The sequence below is a fragment of the Peromyscus californicus genome, unplaced genomic scaffold (assembly GCF_007827085.1).
Source record: "Peromyscus californicus insignis strain IS unplaced genomic scaffold, ASM782708v3 Scaffold_10__1_contigs__length_136768540, whole genome shotgun sequence".
Taxonomy (NCBI): Eukaryota; Metazoa; Chordata; class Mammalia; order Rodentia; family Cricetidae; genus Peromyscus; species Peromyscus californicus.
Genome location: NW_026294391.1, coordinates 89,264,526 through 89,281,760, shown reverse-complemented (window position 1 = coordinate 89,281,760; position 17,235 = coordinate 89,264,526). Strand labels below are relative to the sequence as shown.

At 35.4% G+C, this 17,235-nt stretch overlaps 2 protein-coding genes across 4 annotated transcripts in view; both read right to left on the bottom strand.

Moving 5' to 3' along the window:
- The window catches only part of Rnf128 (ring finger protein 128), a 109,443-nt gene extending 105,309 nt beyond the window's left edge, over nucleotides 1-4,134 (bottom strand). Inside the window, exon 1 of the mRNA XM_052736603.1 lies at nucleotides 3,726-4,134. Within this exon, the coding sequence (XP_052592563.1) occupies nucleotides 3,726-4,134 (409 nt within the window). The remainder of the gene's footprint in view (nucleotides 1-3,725) is intronic.
- A 5,996-nt stretch (nucleotides 4,135-10,130) lies between these two features.
- Radx (RPA1 related single stranded DNA binding protein, X-linked) overlaps nucleotides 10,131-17,235 on the bottom strand; it is a 78,615-nt gene continuing 71,510 nt past the window's right edge. For all 3 annotated transcript variants that reach the window (XM_052736577.1, XM_052736581.1, XM_052736587.1), the window contains 2 exons: nucleotides 16,419-16,586; nucleotides 10,131-11,389 (listed from right to left, as the gene is read on the bottom strand). In XM_052736577.1, coding sequence (XP_052592537.1) covers nucleotides 11,268-11,389; nucleotides 16,419-16,586 — 290 coding nt within the window. In that variant the 3' untranslated portion in view covers nucleotides 10,131-11,267. The remainder of the gene's footprint in view (nucleotides 11,390-16,418; nucleotides 16,587-17,235) is intronic.

Below are 17,235 nucleotides of genomic sequence, written 5' to 3'. Positions count from 1 at the left end.
TAGCATGGCACTAGCAGTTTGGCTTTTTCTTGTTGCTGATAAATTATTTTATAGAGTATCAGCAACAGAGAAGGTCATTCTGTGACCATGATGCATCAAGGCAGTAGCAATAAATTGTGATCATGTATGAATATGGACTAAATGTGAACGATGTCAAAGCCACAAAAAAATGACTAAGTAGTCCCCTATCTAGCTAATGTGAATGGCTATTACTTTTTCATGAATGATGGTTTTAGCCTCTGGCTGGTCTTTGCCATTTATAAAAGAACTTATTTAGAAACCATCAACGACTTTTCCTGACTTTCTGATAGCATACAACTCCAAAATAAACCTAGATATCATGGTCAATGTGTCCTGCTTTGCTCTAGAGCTTACTGGTTTTAGAACTGAAAGCCCAACATTCTGGGAATTGCCAAAATTTCAAACCACATAAGATGGTTGGCCAATGTCCTTCTTCTTTAAATTCCCTAAAGCATGCCTAGTCTTACTGAGATGCTCCATGGTTTTCTAAAAGTGCACATTTGGTTTTTGCTGTACAAAAAAGAGTGATAAGCCCTACATCTTATCTAAACTACAAGGCTTCTTAAATTTTATTTCTAAGATTATAATATAATTACATCATTTCCCCATTTATTTTCCTCCCTCTAAACCCTCCCATATACTATTCAAGATGTAGGACTTGGCAGTCCTAGTGGGAAACGAGCTGAAGGAAGGGAGGAGGAACCAAGGAGGAGTGAGTGGTCAGGTGCATGGGTTGCAGGGACTAGATTGGTTTTCTAAAATGGTAGCCTCCAGCTTTGATGAAGCACGAGGTGGTGGAAGGTCAAACTACATGCTTTTGTGGTAGGGTGAATTGTTCCTCCATCCTTTGTGGCAAAGCAAATAGAACAAAACACTAAGGAAAAGATGGCAAGTACAAACTCACTTTTCCTTATGTTGTGAAATAACCACTCTGTGTTATATTTATCAACTGCATCACAAGTAGTTTCTGTATGAGGGCCATTTCTAGGAAGGGAGAAATCCAAGGCTAGACCAGTTAACAGTGACAACACTAGTAAAGACAAAGCTGAAGTTACAGGTTTAATCATTCACAGCTGACACGGTTCATTGTTAAAAGTACAATATTCGTTGAATGAAGTACAGGTGTATTGTTATAGGCCAATAAATGTTAATTACTACAGTTATGATTTTGGTACCTTTTCTTGTTTAGGTTGTTATTTAAATTGAAATATAAAAGCTTAAAAGTTGTACATATGAATGTGGTGATTTATGATGTTTCGATGTACATACATACATACATACATACATACATACATAAGTATGGGTAAATCTCTAACTCCTTAAACACTGATCATTTCTTTATGGTGAAACCATAAACATATTCTTCTTTTGCATCTTGCTATCTAAAGTCCCCACTGTGCAATAAACAGAAATGCAGAGCTTCTTACATCTAACTGCAGTAGTGTTTCTCTGTCCTGCCTCACTTCACTCATTTTCTATTTTATCATTCTCAATTTCTTTCTCCTCCTCCCCTTCATTTCTTCTTCCTTTCTTCTCTCTTTTTTCCTCTCCTCTTTCCCTCATTTTTGAGACAGGATCTCACTGTGTAGTTCAGGCTAGCTCTGAACTTATGATCCTCCTGCCTCAGCCTTGCAAGTGTTGGAAGTATAGCCATGTATCACTGCCACCTGGGTTCTATGCTATCTTTATAAAGTGTGCTTATTTTATTTTATATGTGTTTTGAGATGGGGATCTCACTTTATTTCCTATATTGCCCTCAAATTCTCCATTCTTGAGCCTCAGCTTCCTGAGCAGTTCTGATATCAGGGGTGTATCATGGCACTTGGCTTGCTGTGCTTAATTTCCAAACAGGGCTAATGGTGGACCTTTAAGAAATTATTGTCGCTCATATATGTATCATATAAGTATGGCTGCTTCCTGTTAAAAAGTCTGTTCAGAGCCACATATTGACATGATGGTCCACGGGCCTTTTGAAGAGATTTACCATGAGTAACCCTTGGTAAATATTTTAAATTCAGCAATGGGGTACTCACATTTCACCCAATGTTAGTCCCTACTGTACACTTGCAAAGAAAGTTTTGAGACTAGGACTACTATTTAACTAGATACTGTTTGTATTTTAAAAATAGGAGGAGAGTCAACAGTAGACTATGGTTGTGCACAGCCAAAGAAACCCAGAGCACCCTGGTCTTGAAGCTTGAATAAAAAGAGAGTAATTTTTTTTGTTTGTTTCAGACTATGTTTAATCTCCAATCTTCACCAGAAAGCTGCATTAATTTATTTCTATAAGATCAAAGGACTTATAAAAGTATAAGAACATTCAGGGGAGGCTAATGAGATTGTTTTAGCTTGAAAAAGAAATGTGCTCAGCTGAATCCCTAGCAATGCCTAGGGCATATTACAAAACACAGCAAATAGAGTCCTGGTGTAATTTTAAAAATTTTGTACTGCTGAAATGCTTCTTCACCTGAGTTTCCTATAGTCGGAGAAAGAAGCAGCTCAATTTCCTAACAGTGTTAGTAAACTACCATGTTTTAAGCCAGGTTTTATTGTTTTCTTTTTATGGTTCTGAATTCTGCTTAAATCGGATTGCATTAATTTTCTTACAGACAATTCTTGCCCATGATAAACAACAAAATACTGTATTCGTTTGCTTACAGCTCTTTCTCTGAAATAATAATCCTCTCTCATAGGCCCTCTGGCTAAGTCTGGGGTAAATAAATACATATACCCACCCACAGTATAGATGACTGGGTTCTGAAGTCTACTTCTTCACAGCTTTAGAAAATCATTGACTTTTTTGTTATGTTTTAAGTTTTTTAATTAATTTATTTTTATTTTATGTTCATTGGTGATTTGCCTGCAGGTATGTCTGTGTGAGGGCAACAGATCCTCTGTAACTGGAATTATAGACAGTTGTGAGCTGTCATGTTCTGGGAATTGAACTGTTAACCACTGAGCCATCTCTCCAGTCCCTGAAAACTATTTACTTTTAAAGTGTCATTCTTTTTTTCAAAATGAAAACATGAATTCCCAGAAGTACCTTCCCTTACACAGTTGATAAAGTAGACAATTTGGTTTACTGACGAACTCATGAGGACACCTTTCCAAGGGAAATCTTTAGTTTTGGTAAGAACTCTTCTGCTGTGGACTTTTTCATGGGAAACATTTCTTAGGGAGTCATTTGCATGTATTCATCCCTTAGATAGACTCAGATCTCCGTGCACACAGTAGGGTCAGAGACTCCTCTCTGTCAGTTTCACCAGCTCACAATTTGTTAGTCTCTAATAGTACAAATGGATCAGTTTTACAGTTTCATAGAAACACATACAACCAATTGTCCAGAGATAATGAATCCAACGGAAACATTTTAAATAACCCCAAAATGAAAATGTTATTTTAATGTCGACAGTGGTAAAGGCACCGCATATTAAAAAGCAGTTACACAATGCATGCCGAAGAAACTAATAAAGCTATGCAAACCTGAAAATAGGAATCCTTTCATTAGTTGTTTCTGGCATTGGAACAAATTACAAAATATTGACTAAGAATAAAATAATTTCAGGTTGTGTTGGGCCAGGAAACTTAGTGTAAAATTGTAAGACTAAATTTCTTTGCCAGATCATACATGAATTCTAGATAGGGAATACAGTTTTAAAGCAAACGAAAACATTAATTCTCTTAGGGAATCAGTCATTACTTACCAAAATTTGCCATCTGTATTGTCTGGTTGCCAGCCTCTGGAGCATTGTAAATAACAACAGCATCAGCATTCTTTCTACCCGCTGTTCGAATTTTTTCAGAAAATGTGCAATTACCTCTTTCTATCAGCGCGATCCAGGGCTTATCAGTGTTAGTAAATTCGGTGTGGTAGTCGCAAGCTTGGTAGTTACTGTTGTTCTTAGGGATGCCCACCACTCCCATAGCATTAGCCACTGGTGAGGCTAATCCGTAGACACCACACTCACATGTTTCTGTCTTGGTATAGTTGCTGGTTTCATTGAAGTAAGTCACAGTCACATAGGCATTCATTGAAAACGATGCTGTACTTTGAAGTAAAAAGGTAAAAACTGCCAGGCAATGAAAAAAACTGTTCTTAGTCTTCCAATTCATTTCTTGTTCATTTGGTCATAAAAACTTAAGATGTCTGCAGATATTTCCAACTATCAGTCACCATTGTCCACTAATGTCCCTTCTAAACAGAAGTTTGAAATTTCAGTTGCAGGCAGGTAACTGATCTCACCTCTAGCAACATAAGCTCTGAATACATCAGCTCTTTTTCACTTTATCTACATCCCCTTCTGCTTGTCCCTCCTCCAACTGTACACACACACGCACACACACACAAACTTTAACAAGACTATCTTAGTAATTAACACTATCAATTTTATTCTACATATCATCAGGATAGGATGTCTTCCTGCAGTGAATTTTTCCCTTCTTACTGTTCCAGCTAATGCACTTTGATAAACACGGAGTGGATTGGAATGAGGAACTGGACTCTCGGGAATCCCACGTGACAAGTCTGAAAGTCACCTCTCCTGGAATATTTAAAACACAAAACTGGTTTTCCAAGCCCTGCTGAAATATGCTATCAACAGGTGAGCTGGGAATAAGTTAAAATTCCTAATTTTAATTGCTATGGCTCTAGTAGAGAGGATTTTATTACCTTTTCCTCTCCAATTTTGTGAATTATTTTCTAAGGAGGTTCCCCAAGGAATAGCCTCTGTTACCTCGTTTACTCGTTAGAAGTAAACATACTTTAGTAGTTCACAATCTCTTTGAGTACAGTGCCTTGCCCATGGTAGACAATCAAATATTTGTTCATTGTTATCTGAAGGCTGCTGGGTTCCATTATTTCTCCTCAGGTTTTACACTCTGTAAAGGAGTGTTCAAGCCTTCATTTTAAACACTGAGAGCTTTTACATTTTCCCCCAAATGTATAGAAAGCTTTATTTCACTGCCTTCGTTTCAAGCAAGGTTTTAAATTGGGCTTACAGTAGACACTGGCAGCAGTTGCACACATATTGCCAGAACATCATAGGGTCTGGGCAATTTTCTGGGATGGGGAGATTACAATGTGTGCTAAGGGCTGCTGAAGGAATAGATGAGCAGGCAAGACAAACAAATATCTGGAGTCTCATTGGGCCAAGAGTTAGCAATCTATACAAACAGGTATCAGGCTGTTGGAGGAAGCAGAAAGCTATCAGGTCAAAAGGAAACTAGTTACACTGGCGGTCCAAAGTCCAAGGTAAGTAGTCAGGAGGACAGGGGAATCCAGCAAACAGCCCAACAGAAAATGGGAAATACTGTTGACGGACAGGAGTAATGGAAGTGCTTCTTTTTGTCTTTTCTTGTATGTCTAAGATACTAATGTTGTAAACATATTCGTACTATAATTAATAACTACAATTGAATTAAAAAATGTCAAGGTCTCAGGTCTTATGTTCTATTCAAAAGTAAACACAAGCTGTTCACAGTTTTTCTTTGAACACTACCATTTTGGTGTGTTAAATACAACAGAAATGATAAGACTGAAAAGCTATTACTATTAATGTCATTATCCCAAGCTAATTTTCTTATGGCCAATTATTAGTGGTAAATTTCACATCAGCATTCAATATGCAACATAATGAATTTCCAGAAAGTTAATTCTAACTTTTCTATCAGGAAAACTCATGAAATCATTTAAACATAGATTCATGACAAGCTAGTGAAATATGATAGAAGTCGGGTTCCAATGATCCTAAAACACTCCTTTCAACCCGCATTTTGCTTCTGGACAAGTCACATTATTATGTGCCTTCCAAACAACAGCTCTCCCATAACATTTTGTGGCAGTGCTGCTGTACTGAGGACAATGTCACTAAACTCTTAGGCTAAATCGATCTGGAGGTTGAAATGCATGACTTTATATATTATCAGAACTGTATAACTTGTATATGAGAGCTTTTATGTTTTCCTTTTTATGGTTTTTACAGTCACAACTTTGATAATTTTAAATTTCTCTTAAAGCTTTTTAGTTGAGTAAGATTCATGGAATAAAAACACTTAATTTTCACTTTAACTTTTAAAGTAATTTGTGGGGGAGGCATCAGTAGCTTCAACACTTGTTTAGTGTTTTTAGAGTTTTGTTTGTGGAACACTTAGAATAGAAACTTTTAGAAAGTTACTAGAATGATGATTCATAGCCCCCTCACTCCAGCATCCTGCATCAGGACCTGGGGAGATGGAGGAAGAAAAAATATTGATTTTATGTTACTTTGCTTTGTGGTGCTGGGAATTAAGCACACAGTACATGTAGACAGACACTGACGGGGCTACACTTCTAGTGCAGATTTCTCCATTGAATTAACACTTCCAGGTAATTCCTATGCACAGAGCCTTGTGTTTCATCTCCAGCACTACACAGAATCCAGTACGGTGGTCCATTTTCTGTAATCCAGCACTTGGGAGGTAGAGGCTGGAAGATCAAATTTCAAGGTCATCCTTGACTATGTGTTGAATTTGAAGCCAACCTAACATACATGAGACCTTGCTTTGCACAACACTTTGATGCTTATTTGTATTAAGCATGATATTCTAAGTATTTACGAAGTATCCAACACACTACACTTTTCACAAATGCCAATTCTTCAACTAATGTCACATTTTTGTGCAAATACAAATCTGGGACCCTTTGTCTCCATTTGTACACAAAAGCAGGTTGAACTAAGATCTACCTATAATACTTTTAAAATATTTAACAAGATAAACCTATGATAATGAAAGTTACATGAAGTTGAGAGGGAAACATGTTGTGGGGAAGGTCAAGAAGAAGCTGTAATGGTCAAAATACATTGTATATGTGTATGAAACTTTCAAAGAATACAAAAATATTATTTAAAAATAGCAAAAATAGTGTTGTTTGTGTCATTACCTGAACAAGACTGGGCCTTTCAATATTTCATGTGTTGGGGCATTAGGTTCTACCCTTTCCCAGTAGTTGGGCACTGAAAAGTAGTCCATTTTCCAGTAAAAAACCTCCCATCCATGCTCATAGGAGCAACTTTAATTCAGTGTGTCACATCCAAAATAAGATGTGAAAGTTGAAGGGGGACTTCTTAGAAAGGAGGGCTTCAGTAGAAGAGGTAGAAAGGGTGAGAGTCAATCATAGGGTTGGGAATTACTAAAAAGTACTATATATGTCTGAAACTAGAAAAAAGTATTTGCTTGATATTTTTACCAAAATTATGTATGTATATATGCATGTATGTATATACTACTGCAATAAAAACAAGTTATATTAAGCGATTTTAATGCTTATTTTTGGTTATAGTGAGCTATTATAGCTGGTATTTTAATACTTGTAAGATGTTAACAGAAAACCACATTTTTAGAAACATATAGCTATAATTAAAAGACCTTTTCAGTGTTCTAATAATCATACTAACAAGCGAAAGGACTCATAGAACTTGATGAGTCCATTAGTTTGCAACTTGTTTAAGTAGATTTCCTCAAGCTCCCACAAAGGATTTGGGAACAGAGTGGTGGCTGGATTTAAAGATGCTTACACACACACACACACACACACACACACACACACACACACACACACACACACACACACACGAGAGAGAGAGAGAGAGAGAGAGAGAGAGAGAGAGAGAGAGAGAGAGAGAGAGAGAGAGAATATAAAGGCAAGTAAAAAGTTCAGGCAGTAGTAATATAAGAATAAATGGCACAGGTTTTTTATCAAGTGGATTTTTTTGTGTATGTGTAGACGACACAAACTCAAATATAATCTTAAGTCAATAAAACCATCACATAATCCCCAAATCTCATTTTTACCTATTTTCAAACATTTTCTCCTAAATGTGTTGTACTAAAAACAGCTGATCACTGAAACAAGACAGTCTAGTTGATATGCACTTCACCTCTCATTGATTTACCTACATAATCTTTGGTACTCATGCTTATGAGAGAAAGAAGAAGATACTCAATGCACCTAAAAAGACAAACAGCAAACTACAAATCTACAAACTACACACTACAAAATGACTTCAGTAAAATAAACATTAAAAAAAAGAGACAACCTAATGATGGGAGAATGTCTTTGCCAACTATACAGCTAACAAAAGATTAATATTCAAGATAAATAAAGAATTTCAAATTAAACACCAAAAAAAACCCCACCAAATCAACCAACCCATACATGATCAAATGACCTGAATAGATAGTTCTCAAAATAAGAAACAGAAATGGCAAATGAATACTCAAAATTGCTGGTCGACCATAGCCATCAAGAAAACGTAAATTAAAACTACTGTGAGATTCCATTTCTCCCAGCCACACTGGCTACCATCAAGAAGAGAGATGACAATGAACATGAAATTTATTTACTTATTTACTATTGGTAAGAATATAAAACTTGTGCAGCCCATATGGAAATCTGTATAGAGCCTTCCCAAAGCAATAAAAATAGAACAATCATGACCAAGATATAGACCACTCTAGGGCATATACCCAAAGTATTTTAAGTCCACAAACCAAAAGATATTTTGTACTGTGACTGTGACTCCAGTCTAGGGAATCTGGTATTCTCTTCTGGACTCTACAGCTACAGGTTCCCTTACTAACATGTGCCCATACCTCTCCCCATCCCCACACAATTAATAAACATACTAAATTAAATATATATTTGTCAGAGAACATGTTTTCAAGTTACCTCTTCACTATCTTACCCAAATAATAATAATAATAATAATAATAATAATAATAATAACAACAACAATAATTATTATGTTGAGAAATATGGATTTTATTTTATTTTTTATTAAGAGATTTTTCTATTCATTTTACAAACCAACCACAGATTTCCCTGTCCTCCCTCCTTCTGCTCCCCAGCCTTCCCCCCCAACTCAACCCCCATTCCCACCTCCTCCAAGGCAAGGTCTTCCATGGGGAGTCAGCAGAATTCTGGTACATTCAGTTGAGGCAGGTCCAAGCCCCTCCTCCCTGCACCAAAGCTGTGCAAAGTGTCTCACCATAGGCACTAGGCTCCAAAAAGCCGGCTCATGCACTAGGGACAGGTCCCGATCCCACTGCCTAGGGGCCGCCTAAACAGTTCAAGCTAAACAACTGTCTTGCTTATCCAGAGGGGCTAGTCCAATACCATGCTGGCTCCTCAGCTATTGGTCCACAGTTCATGTGTTTCCACTAGTTTGGCTAGTTGTCTCTTTACTTCTTCTAATCATGGTTACCCAAATATTTTAATGTCTATCTCTCATGTGTTATTCAAAATTAGAAATTCTAGTGAAAGACTATGGTCCTTAAGTACACAGCATTTTGTCATTTACCAACTGACTTGTTTCTTGGAAGATGGCCTCACACTAGTGTATTTGAAATTAATATTCTTCTGATGGTAGTTTGCTACTTTCCTTTGGAAATGCCATAGTAAATATGTACCTTCTGCAACAACCAAAAGTATGCACACAGATGTTTAATTCTGAATTTGGATAGATACATTAGTAGAATATAAATTTCAAAAACATTTATGCTATTTTATGTGTACGAGTGTTTGCCTACATATATTTATGTGTACCACATGCATGCCTAATACCTAAAGAGGTCAGAAGAATGGGGGGTCAGTTGCTCTGGAACTGGATTTATATATGGTTGTGAATCAACATATAGGTTCTGGGAACCAAACCCAGGTCATCTTGCAAAAGCAACAAGTGCTTTTAACCCCAGAGCCAACTCTCCAGCCCTAGCCCCTGGCATATAAATTTTTAGGAGTTGTTTTTAAAACTCCAAAAACTTAAGAATATTTATTTTCCATTCAATATAAGAACAGAAATCATGTCTCTTTAGCATTTTTATATCTTTGTCTGTTGCTTTCAATGAACAGCTATTTCAATTCCCCCTTATGGATGTGGTTCTAAAATCAAATTGCCCTTTAAAAATTGTAATAGGTTAATCCCAATTCCCTAATTCAACTTGAAAAACAACAGTCTTCAAACCTACATGGGAAAATCACCTTGGATCACTTACAAGCAAATATATAGCCCTTCAGTATGGAAAACACACATAACTATGTTCAAAATGAGACAAGAGACCAAAAAAGTTACTGCATTTTAACTTATTTAATACCACTCTGAAACTAGTAATATAAGGACTCACAGTTTTAATTAACCATTCAATACAGTTATAAAGAAGACTGAACACCTTTATGAACAAAATACAGTATGCCTTTAAGTTTGTAGGCTGCCTACCACATTAAAACTGTATAGCACACGACATCACAAAATTACAGGGCTATAAGGAAATCTTGTGAGTTTATATCTCAACTACAATCAGATTCATCTTGATATAGAAATATTTAATCTCATTTGACAGTTGTTTAGGCTCATTTATTTAGCCACATGGATGTCAGACACAGGTCTTTACAAAGGTAGAGTGACCATTTACCTTTAAAACACAGTATAGTAGAGAATCAGACTGAAAAAAAATTCCCTTAGTTACTGTCCTTTTACTTTTAATATAAGCACTTCAGATATTAATGTGAGATGAAATTTCACTGTCTAAAATCACATCACATATACTGAAATTACAAATGAACACAGTAGGAATGTATATATACTGTAGCCTCTGGCTTTAACATTATATACTGGTCAAAATACTTAAAACTTCAAGGCATTGGAAATCACAATAAAAGGTTGAAAATTTTTATGACAACTTAATTCAACATACTCATTTTATAGCAAATGTAGAGATGGGGGCCAAGTGGATCATTACAATCTCTGTGTGGGTTTCTGGACATGGTTCAAACTACCTTGCTTATAATAAATTTGGTGATCACTTTAGGAGAATGATCATTCAGTCCTTGAATTTGTAAAGCAAGATTTATCACCATATGTGAATAAAATCAGGAAGATGTTAAATTGTGTTAGCCAAGATGCACTGCACTGAGATGCTGGAATAAAAATACACTTTGCAAAAGGAACAGTAAAACATAAATTGTTACAAATTAAGATAATAGTCACATACAAGTGAAGTAACTTCTGACATAAAACTGTCTTGATGGTTTTTTTCAATAATGAATCTAATATGAAGTGAGAATACCAAATACAATATGAACTGAAAACCACTTAACTTTAAAGGTCATGTAATATTCTGATGAAAATACCAAGAAAATAACAGATTCTCTTTAAAGCAGTATTCTATATATACCCTGTAATTATTTTGTCTGCTAATCTTTAAGGAGCCTATTCTGGAGTATAAATTCTCTGCAAACAGACTTCCACTTTATTGTTACCCAAATTACAGATATCCAAGATACAGATGATGTGGACTCTATCCAGTTCAGCTGCTGCTTTTACAATATCACCTAGAAGTGAAAAACAGATGGTAAGTATTGTAAAATAGTTAAATATTTACTTGGATTTATAATCACACAAACTGATGATCTACTTGGATTTATAATCACACAAACTGATGATCTTTTTCTTACAATATTAATGATGTCGGGTTGGGGATTTAGCTCAGTGGTAGAGCGCTTGCCTAGCAAGCGCAAGGCCCTGAGTTCGGTCCTCAGCTCCAGGGGGAAAAATATTAATGATGTCTCTAATCTTCTTTGTAATTCATCATATGCATTTACCAAACTTCTCCAGACAGAAAGCACATCTATCAATAGATGCACTCAATAATGTTCTTACATGCATTTCCTAGAATATTTGGTTTTCTTTCTTTTTCCTTTTCTTTTTTATTGAGTAAAACAAATCTACATATTTTCAAGGTCACAAACAAATATCTTAGATTTTAAAGAAGTACAGTGATTAGTTATTTTATTTTTATATGTAATTAATTACTATTAATTATTCAATCTATCTTTTTATCCTATTGTATCTTTAGGGAATATGAGTTGGAGTGATACATTATTTCTTGTCCAATGTAAATAAAAACAAACTTGTCTTCCATCTCTACCTTAACAACTCTAGAAGTCACTTTCTCCTGTTGGATTAGCAACAAGAAAGAAACAAGCTAGGTTCAGGAGAAGGGAGTTGCTGACTGATTACATTACACTTGAGCAAAAAAGAAACTGTAATTGTGTTCAGCCACAGTGACTTTAGGGCTGCTTTATAACTATAGCACAGTTCAACCTACTGTATAATACAGTACAGTAATTCTTGTCTCTAAAATCAATATGGGAAACCCTCATTACATAGAGAATAAAGTGTTTTCCAAATATGTGAAAATTCTTCTGTATTACACTACAGTTATGAACTGCTGTTCAATGCTGCTGTCCAATGGATACATTAACATAATACTTTCATGTATATATACATATATATGTACATATGTATATCCTTCTACTTCATGATTAAAATGATACCAAGAAGGCTTTCATATTAGTGAGATTTGTTAAGTGTTTTTTGATAATTGGCTAATCATTTGTAAAATATAAAGCTAGATCCCCACCTCACCCTCCATGTGAATTAATTCTAAATGGATTAAAAATTTAAACTGTAAAAATGAAGCCACATTGATGATCACTCATAGCTGAATTATTTACAATATCCAAAGTTATATAAGCTAAATTTCTAGAAATTTAACGGATGAATGGATAAACAAAATGTGATATATAATACAATGAGCAATCATTCAGCCATAAAAAGAAATGAAATTCTGATACATATTCTAACATGGATGAACCCTGACAATGTTATGCTAAGTTAAACCAGCCAAAAACAATAGGGCAAATATTGTATGAATTCATTTGAATGAAATTAACAGGAAAATTCATAGAGAAAGTGGAATGGTTACCAAGGGGTTGGGAGAAGAGAAAATGAGAATTACTGCTTAACTTAAGTTTCTGGCATTTGATCACAATAAAAATATATGTGTGAGGAAAAAGAAAACTATAAAAATCCCTCCCAAACAATGATTTGGGTATACATAAATACACATGCATGTATGTGCATGTTTGTGTGGAGGCTAGAGGTCAACCTTAGGTGGCATTCATCTAGAGACAAAGTGTCTTGTGAGGGTCTCTCACTGGGGCCAGGTACTTGCTAAACATTTCCCCTGGCTGGCCTCCAAGCACCCAGGGATCTGCCTGCCTGTCTCTGCCTCTGTCGCCAAACTTAGATTTTACCTGGATTCTAGGGATCTGAACTCAGGTCCTCGTACTTGTATAGCCAGCACTTTACTGACTGGGCCATCTCCCTGGGACAAGGGTGCATTTTTATAGTTTTAAACTAGTGATGCCTTTGAACATGACATAAGATGAGGAGCCAGAAAGGAATCATGATATAGTTGAGCAATTAAGAATAAAATTACTTAAATACCAAGGCATGCCTCCCTCTTGATCAATGTCAAACTGGGTAAAAGTATTTTTAATATACAATGAAGGGTAATTTTTCAATGTGAAAAGACAACCCACAAGTTAATAATAAGATAAATAATATTTGTAGGAAACTGTAAAAAACGCTAGCAGTAAAGTTTCTAGAAAAGACAAAAATAAACAAACAAATGACTTCTATACACATATGAAGCTCTTAGAATCGTGGCTAATATAAAGAAAACACTAATACATTAGTATTATTTTCTATTTAAGAAGACTCTTCTATTATAAAATTAAATTAATAATTATGTCACAGAAATCTTGGAAAAGGAACCAGTCTTAAACACTCTTCAATAGGGGACCATTAAAACAAATTTTGTTACAGTCACACAGTAGAATATTTTGTTGTTTCTGAAAAGAATGAGGTAGCTCAAAGGCTCACAAGGAATTTCAAGCTCTAAGATACTAGAGAAATACTGGTCTAGAGAGATGGCTCAGTGGACAAATGCACTTGCTGTCAAATCTGATGACTTGTGTTTCGTCCCTGGAATCCACAAGGTGGAAGGAGAGAGAACTAACTAGCCTCCACCTACATGCCATGGGATAAGCCACATACAAATAAATAAATGTAACAAAATAATTAAGAAACATAAAACAAAATAATATTACTTTTGGCCTAAAGGTTGACAAAATATCAACAAAACCATACCTAGATTTCACAAGGGTGTAAGTGAAATATCATCCTTGTTTGGGAGCCAGTATTGAATTAATATAGCCATATGGAAGAAAATTTTATACTATTCACTATGATTTTCAATGGATATATCTTTTGAGTCACTGACTTCTAGAAATTGATGTTATAGATGCATTTGTATAAGTATATAAAAATTTCATTTCTACATACACATGCATACTAAGTGCAGTATTAATTGGTAAAGGAAAAATCATTTGAAAACTTTGTTTAGACAAGGTTGTTAGCACTGGATGACCTAAAATTTGCTATGTAGACATGCTTGCCTCAAACCCACAGAATTCCTCTGGCCTTAGCTTTCTGAGTTTTGGTGTAAAATGCATTAGCCAACATGCCTGGCCTGGTTGGAACTAGTCTTAAACAACCTTCAATAGGGGAATCATTAAAGCAATTTTGGTATAGTCACATAGTAGAATATTTTGTTGTTTCTGAAAAGAATGAGGTAGCTCTTGCTATACAGGTATGAACGTTGTCCAAGGTGTACTTGGGGCAGGAGGTGGTGCTGGTTATAAAATTATGTCTATAGATTTCAACTTATATGCATTTATTTGATAGAAAATTGTAATTAGTAAACATATCATAAATAAATGAGAAAGGCTGGACCTGAGAAGACAAGAAGGGGAATTTTCACTTTTACATAGGATTTTTCTGCAACTGTTAGGAATTTTAAATTACTTATGTGAATAGATTTTGTGATTAAAAAGAGAGTAGCTTATGGTGTTTAAAAGATGACCCATGAAGCCGGGCGGTGGTGGCGCACGCCTTTAATCCCAGCACTCGGGAGGCAGAGCCAGGCGGATCTCTGTGAGTTCGAGGCCAGCCTGGACTACCAAGTGAGTTCCAGGAAAGGCGCAAAGCTACACAGAGAAACCCTGTCTCGAAAAACAAAACAAAACAAAACAAAAAAAAAAAAAGATGACCCATGAGCTTTACCCCACAAGCCACTGTTTTATATCTCCAAGCCTATTTTGATCTTGCGTTCTAGAATTGTGAAAGGAATAGAAAAGTTTGGAATCAGGCAAACTTTCAGAATCCTAGCTCTGGTGAGACACTGAATTTCAGTGTAGTTACCTATAAATAGAGGGTAGCAGTGTTCACTTTGACAGGCTCTCTATGATGCTTAGCTGAAAGGCCAGACACACTGATCAGCACAAAATTACATCAACACTAACATTAATACTGCTGTATCATAAAAATGTGATATTCCACTCACAATGAATCACTTTGCTTTTAGCTACTCCTTCACTTTTCTCCTCTAGTGATCTGTGTCCTTCTTGTCCAAATATTAACTACTTAGCAGACTGGTACCAGGTATTTTTCATGTGACCATGCTAATGATGACTGGAAGAATACTGGCACTAGCAAAGAGCAGATAAGTGGGAACTCTGTCCTACAATTGTATATCAGTAACTGTATATGTAATATACCAGCAAGCATATGACAGAGTAGATATGATATGAAAGAAGAATATGAATACAGATAGTAAGGAGATTTAGAACCACTGAAAGCCCAAGAGGTTGTGATACAGAAAATGATATTGCAAGCTAAAATAGGAAAAAAAATCTTGAATCTCATAAATTTAGATACTCAAACTCAGTTTGCACAACCAGGAGTGTCAAGTAACATCACCATCAGGTAAAGTTCATAAGACATGCTCCAAATCAACAGAGATTCTAGAGTTTCATCAGCTTGGAGAGACCCACCAGAACCTTGTAATAAATGGCTTTCTTAAATGCTATTTCAAATACATTATCTTGTTGAGCTCAATGAAAATGACTAGAAGCTTTACCATGTGCTCAAGAAATAGAAACAACACCAGAATGAACAAGACAACTTCAATTGCAGAGTTAAGTTTATAAGTATAGAATGGAAAACTTGGTATTGTATGAAGCAACATAAATAGCTGAAGAGTTTCACTATTGGGATCACATATAGTCTTAGCAGCTTGAAGGAATAGAATGGGTAGCACTTGAATAACCAAACATTTATGAGAAAACAATTATACTGCAGTGCATTACTAACATATTATACTTTGAGGCAATTATACAGCAAAAGTATAAAGGACAAAAGGGAAGATTTACACTACTTCATGTACATACCCTGTCAGTCTGATGAAGTAATTATAAGCATAAAATGTTCTTTATGGCTCACTGGAATGAAAACAAGCTATATAATTTATTTAAAAGACTCACATTTAATTCTTATGGGGTACACTTAGCAAATGAGTTAAGACTACAGTAGTTTAAATAATAAAAATTCTACCATTGAGAAAAGGTTAGGATCATTTATAGTATTTTTTTTTCTGAACAAAGGAACAGTCACCTGCAATTGCCTTGGGATCTGGCACTCTTTCATTGCCAGGTGCTTCTGGTGGGTACACACAACTGTAATTCATGCAGGTCAAAAACGTGTCTATTTGAGATGTCTGGACATCTTCTGGAGAATACATAGGTAGGAATGCAACATCAATTGCAATCTCATGGTTCAAACCTATGAGTGAAAGATCACACATTATTAAATGTTCAGTAGCTTAGCATAGTTTGCTACTTTCAGTTTCCTGGTTTGATCCTAATGTGTGCCTAATACTCTGAGACCTGTAAAAACCAGTTTACACACTGGGAACTAAACTCAAATTGATTTTGATAGGCTGCACCTTCTCACCAAGGTTGTCTAACAATCAAAAGACCCATTACCATATCTTAGCTCTATACATTTTATCTCTGTATTAAGTTAACCATTAAAGAGCAGAATTTATGGGTTATAAAATAACATGTTAAAATATACTCATTTGTGAGATTTATTTAGATAAAGCCTCATTGTTATAGGTTATTATGTATATTATAAGGTTAAGGTAGGAATCAAGTATCTCAGACATACTTTCATACCTTTGCAAATCAAAACTAGTTGAAGGTAAAAGCTCATTTGTAACTGTGTTAATAGTATAATAACTTTACATGGTATATTTAGACTTCAATTTTGTTTGAATTAAAAAATATTCTAATATTGAATATTTGTTTTCTCCAAAACAAAAGTGGTCAAGAGTCAGAAAATCTGATTTTTAATCATGGCCTGCTTTCTGCCCAGCCTGAGTGTGAGACTTGAAGCCATATAAGTTCTCTTTACCTCTAAAATTGAATAT